General features: G+C 37.2%; 2 protein-coding genes across 2 annotated transcripts in view; one reads left to right on the forward strand and one right to left on the reverse strand.

The window, feature by feature from the left end:
* The window catches only part of CKAP2 (cytoskeleton associated protein 2), a 79,435-nt gene extending 68,742 nt beyond the window's left edge, over positions 1-10,693 (reverse strand). The window contains exon 1 of the mRNA XM_053708388.1: positions 10,565-10,693. Within this exon, the coding sequence (XP_053564363.1) occupies positions 10,565-10,622 (58 nt within the window). The 5' untranslated portion in view covers positions 10,623-10,693. The remainder of the gene's footprint in view (positions 1-10,564) is intronic.
* A 691-nt stretch (positions 10,694-11,384) lies between these two features.
* Positions 11,385-16,141, forward strand: part of VPS36 (vacuolar protein sorting 36 homolog) — a 143,046-nt gene continuing 138,289 nt past the window's right edge. The window contains exon 1 of the mRNA XM_053708389.1: positions 11,385-11,526. Coding sequence (XP_053564364.1) covers positions 11,431-11,526 — 96 coding nt within the window. The 5' untranslated portion in view covers positions 11,385-11,430. The remainder of the gene's footprint in view (positions 11,527-16,141) is intronic.

The following is a 16,141-nucleotide window of genomic DNA, read 5'->3' on the forward strand; positions in this document are numbered from 1 at the left end:
CTGCGCGCCACAATAGCAAACCCAGAATTCTTAGCCGCTAACCTAGCCAATTGCAAAGTGGCGTCTAGGGTGAAAGAATTAGCCAATTTGAGAGCATTGATTCTGTCCATAATCTCCTCATAAGGAGGAGAATCACTGTCGACCGCCTTTATCAGCTCATTGAACCAGAAACATGCGGCTGTAGCGACAGGGACAATGCATGAAATTGGTTGTAGAAGGTAACCCTGCTGAACAAACATCTTTTTAAGCAAACCTTCTAATTTTTTATCCATAGGATCTTTGAAAGCACAACTATCCTCTATGGGTATAGTGGTGCGTTTGTTTAAAGTGGAAACCGCTCCCTCGACCTTGGGGACTGTCTGCCATAAGTCCTTTCTGGGGTCGACCATAGGAAACAATTTTTTAAATATGGGGGGAGGGACGAAAGGAATACCGGGCCTTTCCCATTCCTTATTAACAATGTCCGCCACCCGCTTGGGTATAGGAAAAGCTTCTGGGAGCCCCGGCACCTCTAGGAACTTGTCCATATTACATAGTTTCTCTGGGATGACCAACTTGTCACAATCATCCAGAGTGGATAATACCTCCTTAAGCAGAATGCGGAGATGTTCCAACTTAAATTTAAATGCAATCACATCAGGTTCAGCTTGTTGAGAAATGTTCCCTGAATCAGTAATTTCTCCCTCAGACAAAACCTCCCTGGCCCCATCAGACTGAGTTATGGGCCCTTCAGAAATATTAATATCAGCGTCGTCATGCTCTTCAGTATCTAAAACAGAGCAGTCGCGCTTACGCTGATAAGTGTTCATTTTGGCTAAAATGTTTTTGACAGAATTATCCATTACAGCCGTTAATTGTTGCATAGTAAGGAGTATTGGCGCGCTAGATGTACTAGGGGCCTCCTGAGTGGGCAAGACTCGTGTAGACGAAGGAGGGAATGATGCAGTACCATGCTTACTCCCCTCACTTGAGGAATCATCTTGGGCATCATTGTCATTGTCACATAAATCACATTTATTTAAATGAATAGGAATTCTGGCTTCCCCACATTCAGAACACAGTCTGGTAGTTCAGACATGTTAAACAGGCATAAACTTGATAACAAGTACAAAAAACGTTTTAAAATAAAACCGTTACTGTCACTTTAAATTTTAAACTGAACACACTTTATTACTGCAAATGCGAAAAAACATGAAGGAATTGTTCAAAATTCACCAAATTTTCACCACAGTGTCTTAAAGCCTTAAAAGTATTGCACACCAAATTTGGAAGCTTTAACCCTTAAAATAACGGAACCGGAGCCGTTTTGAACTTTAACCCCTTACAGTCCCTGGTATCTGCTTTGCTGAGACCCAACCAAGCCCCAAGGGGAATACGATACCAAATGACGCCTTCAGAAAGTCTTTTCTAAGTATCAGAGCTCCTCTCACATGCGACTGCATGCCATGCCTCTCAAAAACAAGTGCGCAACACCGGCGCGAAAATGAGGCTCTGCCTATGCTTTGGGAAAGCCCCTAAAGAATAAGGTGTCTAAAACAGTGCCTGCCGATATTATTATATCAAAATACCCAGATAAAATGATTCCTCAAGGCTAAATATGTGTTAATAATCAATCGATTTAGCCCAAAAAAAGTCTACAGTCTTAATAAGCCCTTTTTGAAGCCCTTATTTACAATCGTAATAAACATGGCTTACCGGATCCCAGAGGGAAAATGACAGCTTCCAGCATTACATCGTCTTGTTAGAATGTGTCATACCTCAAGCAGCAAGAGACTGCTCACTGTTCCCCCAACTGAAGTTAATTGCTCTCAACAGTCCTGTGTGGAACAGCCATGGATTTTAGTGACGGTTGCTAAAATCATTTTCCTCATACAAACAGAAATCTTCATCTCTTTTCTGTTTCTGAGTAAATAGTACATACCAGCACTATTTCAAAATAACAAACTCTTGATTGAATAATAAAAACTACAGTTAAACACTAAAAAACTCTAAGCCATCTCCGTGGAGATGTTGCCTGTACAACGGCAAAGAGAATGACTGGGGTAGGCGGAGCCTAGGAGGGATCATGTGACCAGCTTTGCTGGGCTCTTTGCCATTTCCTGTTGGGGAAGAGAATATCCCACAAGTAAGGATGACGCCGTGGACCGGACACACCTATGTTGGAGAAACACACCATGGCGATTTAGCTTAGAATTAATAGTATAATAATACTTGATGAAACAATCGTTAAAAATTTACCATCAGTTTAAAGGGCCATCTGATTTGTGAAACTAGCGTTGCTGATTAGATAAGTGCCAGGTTCTGCTCGGGACCTGCAGTGCACCGTGGGTCCCGAATGCTACTTCTGTGTTTAACCCCTTTGCAGGGGGTTAAACACAGAGCAGGGTGGATAGTCAGAAATTTTTTTTTTTTTTTTTTTTTTTTTTACATATTGTAATTTTATAACTGCCATGGGCATGCAAGAACATGTTAACTTTATTCTTAATAAACCGTTGTAACCAAAGTGGGCAGTACTGCTGGAGGGAGCATTTTATCAAATCAGGCAGTTTAGATCGAATTCGCTATTTAAGCCTGTGGGTGATAGAGTACCAAAATTATAAATGAACTCTTCTTTTCTCAAATGTTTTTGTTCTGCATTACCTCTTCTACTATCCTCTATTTTATATATCCCCCAGTATTTCATTGTTTCTACTTTATTATGTTTCTCCTTAAAATGTCTATAAAGTGTAGTGTCTTCTCTCTCATGTTCAATAGCTAATATATGTTCCCTAATTCTGTCCTTTAGTTTACGACTTGTTTGTCCAAAATATTTCAAATTACATCCACACTGTATCATATAAACTATATTTTTATCTGTACATTTGATTATTTCCTGGATTGTAGTTATTTTTCCATTTTTTCCCCGATTTAATATTTTATTGCTGAGTTTGCACGATTTACAGCTATAACAAGGGAAGAAACCTTTTACTTTTGACCCTTCTAAATCTCTAATTGGATTCTTGTTCTTTTTACTGCTGTATTCACTAGGTGCTAATATAGTTTTAAAGTTCTTAGCCTTTTTATAGATGAATCTGGGTTTATCCTCCAGTGATTTACCGATAATAGGGTCTTTTAACAACAAATGCCAATTAACTATTCTTTTAAACATCTTGTGTTGTATTGAATAGCTAGTAATAAAAAAGTCCTAGTTTTTTTGTCTATTGTTTGTTCCTTTCTCTTTTTTTCTCTCTCTTAACTAGTAATGTGTTTGTCCATTTGTTTTACCTCTTCAATTGTTGAATTCATTTTGGTAATATCATATCCTTTTTCTTCAAATTTGTCCACTAATATTTTTGTTTGTTCTTCAAAAGTATTTTAAACTGGAGCAGTTTTTTCTAACTCTTAATATTTGTCCCTTGGGTATATTCTTCCAAGTTTCATGACGACAACTGCTGTATTCTATATAGTAATTAGAGTCAACTTTTGTGGAACCGGACAACTGGTGAACATCAACAGTGCAGGAGATATGAAGAAACATGAACGTTTAGCTCACCGCAAAAACCACTGAAGGCATTCCACTATACTTTACTCATTCACAGTGTTATACACAAACAGATGACATCCTTATGAGGACTCTAGTGTACCACCTAATAAAGGCTGATATTAGCAACCCAGTTGTCATTTAGGTATACAGGCATGGTAGTAGCCTCTGAAATAACCAGACAAGCATGGCCACAGCATCGTGTGCACAACATAATTCAGACGCAGATTGTGCAATGCAAAATTACAATATTTTGCATATTACCAAATTGTGCAAATCGATTGGTCATGGGATAGGCTAACAAAGCACTGTTGCCCAGGCCCTTTTATCAGGACAGCCCAGGATCTTCAAGCTTGATGACTTGCAAAGAATGAAACAAGTTAAATAATAAGAAATGTTTCATATTACAATGGTTATGTTTATTCATCCATTTCAATTGTTAATAAGGTGTTATTACTGCTAAGCAACGCTCTCTCCTGAGTGAGCTGGTCCTATCAGTAAGCCAATCGTGTTGGCAAATTGACAGTATTAAAAGGGGCAGTATACACCAATTTTCATTTAACTGCATGTAATAGACACTACTATAAATAATATGCACATATACTGATCAAAAAATCCAGTATAAAACCGTTTAAAAACGTACTTAGAAGCACCAAGTTTAGCTCTGTTGAAAAGGTTAGGCTGGAACGCTCACTGCAAGTAATTCTATAGCAAAAAAAAAAAAAAAAAAAAAAAAAAAAACCACACAGGATACTCCCACTTCCTCTGCATATAAAAATACTTTTTACACAAACAGGAGCAAGCTGGAGTAGGTTTACATCAGTATTCTCCTAAAACTTTGGGGCTTGGTTAGGAGTCTGAAAATCAGCAGTGTGTTATTTAAAAATAAGCAAAACTATACATCATAAAAAAAAAAAAAAAACACACCACACAACAACTGTATAGGCTATATAAATAGGATCTACAAAACATTTATGCAAAGAAATCTAGTGTCCCTTTAAGATACCTAGGAGGGGAGGAGACAGGGAACTACTTTAAAACAAAGACTTGCTAGATTTCCCATTTGGAAACTTATGTATCCTAAAAGGTGTGAACAGAGGATTTGACTGTCTTTTGTGTGGCTAAAACCATTGCGTATATACTATGCATGCAAACTCCTGAACTCAAGCTCACCTACGATTACTATTTAACAAAGAATACCAAGAGAACTAAGGAAAATTGATAACATAAGTAAATTGAAACGTTTAAAAATGTTATCCCCTATCCAATCCATTTAAGTTTAAAGAGACATTATACACTCATTTTTTCTTTGCATAAATGTTTTGTAGATGATTTATATAGCCCATAAAGTTTTTTTCTTTTCTTAAATTGGATAGTTTTGCTTACTATTAAATAACATTGCTCTGATTTTCAGAATTCTAACCAAGCCCCAAAGTTTTAGGAGAATACCGACATATACCTACTCCAGCTTGCTTCTGTTTGTGTAAAGGGTCTTTTCATATGCAAAGGAAGGGGAAGTGTCACTGTCTGCTATTTCCCACTTGCAGTGGGTGTTACAGTAACCTTTTAAACAGAGCTAAACTGGAAGCTTCTAAGTAAGTTTTTAAATGGTTTTATACTGGATTTTTATATCAATATCTGTGCATATTATTCTTTATAGTAGTGTCTATAACATGCAGTTATATAAAAATTGGTGTATACTGTCCCTTTAATTTTGACTTTATTGTAAAAAAAAAAAAAAAAAAAAAAAAAAGCTAAGTGGCACCTGTCATTTAAAATAACTTTGTAAGGGGATATATGATCTAGTACTTTTCCACTATATGGAATATTGTAAAGCAACATAATGGATATAGTGAATGTGTTAATTATGGTATGATTAAGAGCCAAGTGCTCAAAACATTGCCTTTTTTCTAAAGATCCTATATTTCAATAAAAGGCCACACATGCTACTGTGCTGTTAAAGTGAATTTATAACTATTTGTGTTTTGTGCAGTAACCTTGTCAAAATTGTGCAGGACTATAAATAGTTTAGTACAAATGTTTTGAATCGTGAAGGAATTACTAAATGTGATGTATATAAGACTCTTGCACAGTGACTACCAACTTTAAAAAGTTTGTATTACAATATCAAGAATAATTATATATATATATATATATATATATATATACATACATATATACACACACACACACATACATATACACACACACACACTAAATTTTCATATTAAGCAACGCTCTCTCCTGAGTGAGCTGGTCCTTTCAGTAAGCCAATTGCATTGTCAAATTGACAGTACTAAAGGTAAGGTTAAGTACACTCGGCAACGCCATATACAAGTTAATTTAAAAATAGCCCCAGTTTCATTCATCAATTTTTACTGATCTTAAAAAAAAAAAAAAAAAAAAAAAAAAAGTTTATTACCTTTTAATAATCAGACGATAATACATTTTCCTCTGCCCGCCATATTTGATTAACAATCTAGCTATATTTGAGCCTCCAATGATAGTTTTCCATAGTGCAAAATTATATAACATTAGCTTAGCGCAAGATGTCTGAAGTGAAGGGTTAAATAGACTTGCAAAGAAAAAAGAATGCCGCTGCTGGCTCTACAGAGCGGGTCTGTTTTCTTATCCTAAGCGCATCTGGGCACGCTGTCTAATCACAGCCGTCCCGATCGTGCTATTAAACTAAATGTAGCTTGTTACCAGACCAAGCTACATGGAGTTTAATAGCGCGATCGGGCACTTTAGAAATCTGGTGCTAAGCTAATGTTATAGAATTCTGCACTATGTGCAGAATTATATAACTTTATTTGCTAGGTTTACTGGCCATTTAAAGTGAAAGTAAATTTTAAACCATAAAATTAATGCCATCAATTCAGCTTCTAACACTGTATGTAGTTGCCAAGTAATTTTTTTTTAAATTCCTTCTTATTTGTCATATTTTCTTGATTTATCTCAGATACCGTTTTTATTTTTATCTTCCACCCACCCGCTTATTTCCTGGTTTCTCTAGTTTGCAAGTAAGAGCGGTCCCACACGCACTTACGTGTTAATCCGTGCACGCTACTATGTAACAATTTTTTGCGCATGCGTTTAGGTGCCGTCTCTGCTGAGATTCATATGAAACACTCAATGTTGAAGTGCGCATGCGTCTCGTGATCTCGATGTTGAAGTGCACATGCGTGTCTCATGAACGCACTTCTACACAAGGAGTGAATTCAATGAGACATGCATGCGTACTTTAAGCTGGGGGGGGGGGGGGGTGAGTGAGTATATCCAGACACCACTGGGGGACCAATCAGAACCTTGAAGACGATATTAGTCATTTACAAAAAAAATAAAAAAAAAAAATTGTGTGTATTAGGGTTGCACCGATACCAATTTTTTAAGACTAAGTACAAATACCGATACTTTTTTTATGTCATAACAGTACCAAGCACAATACAGACTAATGATTTAAGATCCCTTCTTTAGAATTATGAACTGTATCTTAAAAGACATTTAACAATGTTATTTGCTTGTTGTCACAAAGTTCGCAGAACATGTTTATAAATAAAATTATTACAATAAAATATATTAATAACAACAACAATAAATAACAGCTGCAGCAGCTGGGGCTGGAAAGCTACAATTTAAAGGGGCAATTACTGGATGCAATTGGGTTGTAGGGTGCCTATATAACTGATAAATCTGACATTTGTATTTAATAAAAAGTAATATAATTTAATTCTGAAAATAATATTCGGGAAGGAGTATCCCAGTAATCCCCTTTGAGAAAAATGGGGCATTTGTATTCTACTGACTCAACAGAAAATAAGGCTGGTCTTGATATTTTTCCAGGGCTGCTTTTTATTCCCAGTCCAGCCCTGGCTAAGGATGTTCCACAGAGTACAGTATATTTTGAGCCTAATTGTGCAAGATGAGAGGCTTCCAGCTGTCAAGTAGCAGCTTTTAAAGTGATGGTAAATTGAGGGCAATGTGAAGGTAAAATCGTATTACTTAAGTCTCTATCACCAAAATCGCTAGTTTTTTTTAATTTAAAATTCAATTGTTTTTTTTTTAAATAATATTTTACTTACTGAGCGTTATCGCTCCTTGCTCCGCTCCCAGTATTACTTCCTGATCTGTGTATGAGTTGTAGTAGAGAGCGGAACAACCCGCTCTCTACGTCATTATATAAGGAATATTGTTCAACTATTCACTTTGCGCATGCGTTAATTGCTTAATACATGTTTTCAGACGATCAGTCTGAGATCTAACATGTAGCGCATGCGCATAGCTAACGAGGGGCATGTTAGTGTGTTTTACAGTCCCCGACTGGCCAGGATTCTGATTGCAAGTTGAAAACACGTGATTTTTAAAATCTATGGCGGCGATTGTACAGGTGGAGGAACGGAGCTGAAATGGAAGCATCTAAAAAGTAAATATTTACAAATACTGACAGTTTTCAGCGTTTTGGTGAATGAAAGTGCATTTTTTTTTTTGTTATCTATACTATCGCATGTTGAAGTTTGCAATACTTTACCATCACTTTAAGCACTGCTCTGACGTAAAATAATACAAATAACTAAAAATTGTTCACTTCTGTTCTGCCAATACAAATTGCTGTTAAGTCTCCACTCCAGCTTAAAATGAAATGGGAACATACAGTTTGAAAAATGCCAAAAGATGGCATATGGGTAGGAATTGGAGGTATCGGTTTAAGTATCGGTGCATATGCATGAGTACAAGTACTCATGCAAATACTTGGTATCGGCACCGATACTAGTATCGGCGTGTGTGATATAGAAAAATATATATATATATATATATATATATATATATATATATATATATATATATACACACACACACACACCTCACTTTACAGCGCTTCGTGGAGCTGAAGTTAAACCTCCAAGGATTTTGGAACAGTGCTTTAAATCTCGCAATCTCACGATAATAGTGACTGGCACCATTTTGTTATGTGCAGTTCACTCTGTTTACAGCATTACAGTGCAATCTGTGTCTCAGTACTATAGTCTGCCAAATTTTACTACAGTAATTGTCACTATTTTACAGGTACAGTATTAATTTAATACCAATTGAATTACTGTGCTAGTGTTAAACTAAACGTAGCACTATTGCACCCCTAATATGTTAGTTCAAACAAGTTTTCAAACACACTGGCAAGTGAAAAGAAAGCTAAAACCGCCTTGTTTCACTTTAAGGCAGTTTTCACTTTACAGCGGGGCTCCAGTCCCTAACCCGCTGTATGAGCGGGATAGATAGATATATATAACCAAGGAATAGTAAAATGTAGTGGGCGCTCAGTGTATCAGACTAAAAATAAGATATATTTATACTATAGGTACTAGACCGCAATGGTTGTAAAATTACCAATATAATACCATTGACACAATATATCAAACAAAAATAAGTATCCCTATATAGATAGTTGTTTTCACCGTACTTATAAAGATATAAACATTCAGTGTTGGACAACTGTTGGAGTTCACACAATGATCGTTACAAAGTATATACACTAAAGCAGTTACCTAAATAGAAAATATATATTAGTAGCGATACCAGGTAGATAAGATCTAAATACAAAATCTTATTTGACAGATTCGCAATGGACAGAAAAATAGTGCTAGTTAACTTTTGACACCAATTGTGACTAATAAAATATTAAGCACAAAGTCAAAACATGCAATTAGTAATACTGTGTGGAAAGCCAAAAGGGGGAATCCCAGTGCTAGGAGTCACACTTTCCCCTCAGGGGATTCTACTTACTCTCCTTAACCTCAATCCGTATGAGGTAAGTGTCGCGCAGGGTAAGTAGAATTTGAAACTTTCCTTTGTTTTTCCGGTGTCCCAGGACTTGTCACTGTCTCCCTTTCAGGTGTTCCGCTCACATAAATGGATGAGAAGAAAGTGGAGAACGATAATAGTGCAACCCCGTTATGTAGAGAGTTATGTACACAATATATTAAAGGAATATTCTACATAACGGGGTTGCACTATTATCGTTCTCCACGTCTTCTCATGTGCACTCTCACTCCAAAACGGCTGCCAGGGTGCTAGTAGAGAACAATAAGCATATATCAAAAAAGACTTGCACTCGCTGGAATTTTAGTGAACAATTTTACTTGTGAAACATGTGACGTTTCGAGGACAATGTATCCCCCTTCCTCAGGTCTGAGTAAGGGGATACATTGTCCTCGAAACGTCACATGTTTCACAAGTAAAATTGTTCACTAAATTTCCAGCGAGTGCAAGTCTTTTTTGATATATGCTTATTGTTCTCTACTAGCACCAGGCGGAGGAACGGGGATGAATGGAGATAGATAGATCTCCATTCATCCCCGTTCCTCCGCCTGGATAAAAAATAAAAAAAAATTATATATATATATATATATATATATATATATATATTTTTTTTTTATTATTATTATTTATATTTGAGGATTGAAAGGTTAAATTATAACTATTAATAAATTACGGGGAAAAAAAGTAAAAAGTCTTTAAATTAAAAAAACCTAATTTTATTATATTTACTTGGCGTTGCTGCATAGAGGTCCTTGACACTTTACTTTTCCTTTAATGAGTGCCTAAATTGGCAGTAATCTAATTAAAAAAAAAAAAAAAAGTTATTAAACGCTACTGTTACTTTTGATAAACCTAAAGGGACATGTAAGCAATACAGTCACAATGAAACCGAACAGTATGGTCTTGACTCAAGTTGACTGCCAGTATTATTTCAAATAGGTTCAGGTTGACAACAGCAGATGTAGTAGCAGAGGTGAAATAGAGGGGGCGCTAAAAGCCAACACCTGACCAGCTGTGCAACATATAAGTTGCATGAAAAAGCTACCTGAATTGGGGCTGACGAAAACATGAAGATTATGCATCAGAACTCAGTTGCGGTACCGATCTACCACACGTCACAATTAGCAGGAGTCACTCCATTATAGTTTATACTCACTACGGCTATTTTCTTTACTCACCACATTGGGGGGAAAAAAAACGTATACTGCAGGCAAAAGCAATGCTGCTCACCTTTATACTGAAGCTGCTGCCTCCGGCTAGCGGGAAGTACTCGCACCGTGCTGCTCATGGTTGCCCGTTTGTGTGCACTGTTTAAACCTACACAACAGTTCTCTCGTTTGAATAAAGCGGAGCTGCTAGTTTTCCCTACCTAAATTATTTGATTGGGCAACGAGATGACGACTATCCAATCAAATTAACGCTGTCATAAACCAGAGCCCTCCATTGGCTGAAAGACAGTATATTGGATGGAGCTTTAATCCCATTGGTTTTGTAGTTTGTTGATTAACATTTTTGAAATTTGTTTTGCATGTGACATGCAAAGCAACGCTGACGCAAATTGTAAACAAGAAAACGGTTCGCGTTAGTGGGGAGCCTCTTTCTTTATATTTCACTCGCCCTGGTTTAGAAAGTCGTTTATAGCGACTATCTTGCGGTATACGAACATAAAAGTTAAACACATATCCGTCTTTACTTTTAAAAGTAGCGAAATCCAAGCAAAATAATGTCGCTAATATGAGGTGTTGCATATTTATAGCGGTAAACTATAACTAACCAACTATCTATTTATATTAGCAACTGCACAATCGTGTATTGATTAATACAAGTAGTTATTGTAAAATAGCATTATTTTATTCTAATAAACACTGTCAGTGGGAAGGACAAAAACTCACTTTCCAAACACGAAGCAATGAAGGTTGCTGCTGCACAAAGCGACACAGTCTCATATGTTCCAAAATTCTAGCAAGCAGCCTGCCAGCTTGTAATATGGCTACCGCCTGCTTGCCTTCACTACGATTTTATTGTGAGTCGGCTAAGTGACGTCATAATGGGCCGACGTCTTGGTAGTTTTTGTGGCTGTCAGAGTTATTGGAACTATGGATCGCTTTTCCTGGTCCACCGGTCTTTTAGAGATTGACGAGACGCTGGTGATTCAGCAGCGGGGTGTGCGCCTGTCTGATGGGGAGGACAAGGTGGGGTAGAGGTGTTATTTATGGATTATCAACGGATTTACCGAAGTTATGTTTATGCTCACAGAATGTTTTGAGCAACAGATAATCCTATTGGCTGCTAGAAAGTGATAGGTGTTGAACGTTGATACACAATCATCTTGTATGAGAATCCTTCATTATAAAAGCTACTTGTAGAAAAACCGTAAAGGAACGTGTTTGAATGTTGAAAAATATTATGTATTTGTATTTCTTTGACCTTTAATAACCAAGTGGTTTCTATTCCATCCATACTTTTAAAATTATATCAGTGCATATTATGGGTTTAGAAACCACTTGATTTATATAGTGTGTGCATATAATAAACAGTGAATACAAATATGGAATATTTACTTAAAGGGACAGTCTACAATAGAATTGTTATTGTTTTAAAAGATAGATAATCCCGTTATTACCCATTTCCTACTTTTGCATAACCAGCGCAGTTATATTAACCCTTTAACACCGTTAGGACATTGTATTTTGTACTAATTTTGCTGGGCTTTAGCGCCGAAGGATGAAATACGCCCTAACCGCTTTGGCTTTCCTGAAGCCACTGGCCATTCACTGATGGGATCGCAGTCTGGAGGGCATGCCTAGCATCATAGGGACGTCCCCTGACACAATCCCATCATTGAAATCTTGTGATCACTTACACGATCGCAAGATTTCAATTTGTTTACATCGGAATAGTTGTTCTGATGTAGACAAGTTAACCCCGGCACGAAAGGGTTAAATAACTTTCTGTGCCTGAACACAGTGTTATCTATATGGCCCACGTGTACTTTCAGGGGCCTATTTATCAAGCTCCGTAAGGCCCATGTTTCTAAAGACCGCTGCTCCATAACTTCTCCGCCTGCTCCGATCGATCTGGTTGATTGATACCCCCTGCTAGCGACCCATTGGCCTCGGATCTGCAGGGGGCGGCGTTGCACCAGCAGTTCACAAGAGCTGCTGGTGCAATGCTGAATGCAGGAAACGTATTGCTCTCCGCATTCAGCGATGTTTGTCGGACATGATCGAATCATTTCGGACAGAGGGTTGATAAATTGGTCCCGAAATCTCTTTGGGGCCCATTTATCAAGCTCCGGATGGAGCTTGAGGGCCCGTGTTTCTGGCGAGCCTGTAGACTCGCCAGAAACGCCAGTTATGAAGCAGCGGTCTAAAGACTGCTGCTCCATACTCTGTCCGCCTGCTCTGAGCAGGCGGACAGACATCGCCACAATTCAACCCGATCAAGTACGATCGGGTTGATTGACACCCCCCTGCTAGCGGCCGATTGCCCGCAAATCTGCAGGGGCGTATTGCTCTCCGCATTCAGCGAGGTCTCTTGGACCTGATCCGCACTGTTGGATCAGGTCCGACAGACCTTTGTTAAATAGGGGCCTTTGTGTTGAAAAGCTATTTAAAAAGCCTGTGATAAGAGGCAGCCCTCAAGGGCTTAGAAATTAGCATATGAGCCTACCTATGTTTAGTTTAAACTAAGAATACCAAGAGAACAAAGCAAATTTAATGATAAAAGTAAATTGGAAAGTTGATTAAAATTACAAGTCCTATCTGAATAATGAAAGTTTATTTTTGACTAGATTGCCCCTTTAAAGTGATGGAAACGTTTCTAATTGCTATAATTCGTTTAAAAAACAACAGTTTAGATGGACTTTAAAGGGACATGAAACCCACATTTTTTCTTTCATGAGTTAGAAACAGTATGCAATTTTAAACCACTTTCTAATTTACTTCTATTATCTAATTTGCTTCATTCTCATGATATCATTTGCTGAAAAGCATATCTAGATAGGCTCAGTAGCTGCTGCTTGGTGGCTGCACATAGATGCCTTGTGATTGGCTCACCCATGTGCATTGCTATTTCTTCAACAAAGGATGTCTAAAGAATGAAGCAAATTAGATCATAGAAGTAAATTGGAATGTTGTTTAAAATTGTATTCTCTATTTGAAAGAAAATTTTGGGTTTAGTCTCCCTTTAATTCATTGCTTCTAATGAAGATATGCTATAACTTATTTTTAATATAGTGATGAAATTCTAGTTCCCTGCACTCAGACCGACCACTTCAAAGGTATTTTTTTTTTTTGTGAGAAAACGATTTGAACTGTTAACCAATTGGTGCTCTAGCCGTACAGCACTCGCACAACTTTTTTTGTAGTCAGAGTGCTGATTGGAGAGCAGTTCAAACCGTCTTCAAAAACAGAAAAACGGAGCTCAGGAAAAATATATATGTAAATCAGCATTTATTACATAAAAGCAGCATAAAAATAAAATACTTGCAAGTACAGACTGGGTGGTATGACGCGTTTCGGCCTAAGCCGTCATCAGATACCTAGGTAGCAACTGGCACTTGTATCCTTTTATAAGCATCTGTTAACTTACTATGAAACACCTGAAGATAATTACAACAAACAGGAAAAATCAATGTGTATACCTTCCCAAAAGATAATTAACCCTTAATATCCCATAGGAAAAAAGTGGAAAGAAAAAAGTTGCTTTACTAAAAATATAATTGTACAGAGTATGTATATATGTATACACAAATAGATGTACTTATTTATAGTCATCTTATATTTATACCTGAACAAACATTATTATATATGCAAACTTTAGCAATAACTCTCACCTAAATTACCATATCTCATAAACTTGTCAAATTTATGAACAATTATATATATATATATATATATAAGATGGGTCATCCTGATAGATTGAAATAACCATTAAAGGGACTAAATGTAAAGTTAAATAAAACAAATGGGAGATAATCACTAAAAACCTGCTTATCGTTTCCATACATTGATTATGTCAGCTTCTGTATTGAAGCCATGGGGAAGTCTGGTAAATAAGTTGAAAATCCAAAAAATTTCTCTTTTGGATAAAAGTGTATCAAGACTTCCCCCTCTCAGAGGACTCCTAACTTTTTCTATTACTATCCATTTAAATGTATTTACATGGCTGTCATGTTTCTCAATAAAGTGTTCTGCCAGAGCAGAACAGGGAGTCTTAGATGAAATATAATTCAAGTGCTCCCTTATTCTTAATCTGGCATCCCTAGTGGTCATACCTACGTACTGCATGTGGCACGCCACACACTGTACCAGGTAGACCACATATTTAAATCTGCAATTTGTGTAACCTGTCACTTTCTGTGTTGTGCATGATTGAAATTGCTTTGCTATCCATGCATGGCCACATGCTTTACATGTATGAAGACCACATTTATAGTGGCCTATACTAGTAAGCCAGTGACTTTTACTCCTGGCTCTTGTCTGTGACCATGCTAGGTGAGAGATAATTCCCCAAATTGCGATTTCTCTTAGGAACAAAAAGACAGCCTTGTCTTATTACATCGTAAAGATCTTTGTCTCCCTTCAGAATGGGTAAATGTTTCTTAATAATACTCGTAACTTGTTCGTATTGATTAGAAAAAGTAGTGACAAAAGTTAATTTTTTGTGATCATGTCGCCTCTTGGATTTAGGTACCTCTAACAAGAGATCCTTTCTGTCTATTTCCAACACTTGTTGAAAAGCTTTTTCTATAGTGTCATGACGATAACCCCTATTTACAAATCTCTCTTACTTTCCTCCAGAAAACTGCTCTGTTGAGAGCAATTTCGCTTTAATCTTATAAACTCTCCCTTAATAATTCCAAAACCAGTATGTTTTGGATGTGCACTTTTTGCATGCAAAACTGTATTGGACTGGAGCGGCTTTCGATACAGCTCACTCTCTATTTTGTCCAAATTGCCTTTAAGAAACACATCCAATAAAGCTATTTGATTGGAATTAGATTCGCTAGTAAAACTTAGACCAACTGTATTATCATTAAGGTATGTTACAAAATCCTCTGCCTGAGAAGCCGTACCCTTCCAAATAAAGACCAAATCATCTATATACCTCTTGTAAAAATGGACACGGCTTATGAATGGATTCATATCTCCATAGACTTGGGACAGCTCCCACCAACCCATAAATAGGTTGGCGTATGAGGGGGCAAATTTCGCCCCCATAGCTATCCCACGTCTCTGGAGATAGTAATTTCCATTAAACAAAAAATAATTGTGATTAAGGAGGAATTCTGTAATCCTTATTACATAGTCTTTGAAACTATCCTCAAAATTGGTGAATCTATCAAGAAAAAAACGAATTGCAGCAAGCCCTTGGTCATGGGGAATGGCCGAATATAACCCCACAGCATCCACTGTGAGCCCTAAAAAATCCTTGCACCAAATCTCTTCATCTAGCAACCTCAAAAGGTGCTTAGTATCCCTCAAGTAACTGGGGATTAATTTGAGTATTGGCTGTAACAGAGAGTCGACCCATGTAGATAGATTTTCTAAGAGTGACCCTATTCCGGATCTTCCAGGGACTTGTGTATCTTTGGAAGATGGTGAAAAATAGGAACAACAGGTTCCAAAACATACAGAAAGTCAAAAGTGGGTTGATCAATGAAACCCTCCTCTCTTCCATCATCCAAAATATGATACACAAGTCCCTGGAAAACATCTGTAGGGTTACCATCCAATCTGCAATAAACCTCTCCATCTTCTAGCTGTCGTGTAGCTTCCTGCAAATAATCTGTTTTCCACATCA

Source organism: Bombina bombina, chromosome 3 (assembly GCF_027579735.1).
Source record: "Bombina bombina isolate aBomBom1 chromosome 3, aBomBom1.pri, whole genome shotgun sequence".
NCBI lineage: Eukaryota > Metazoa > Chordata > Amphibia > Anura > Bombinatoridae > Bombina > Bombina bombina.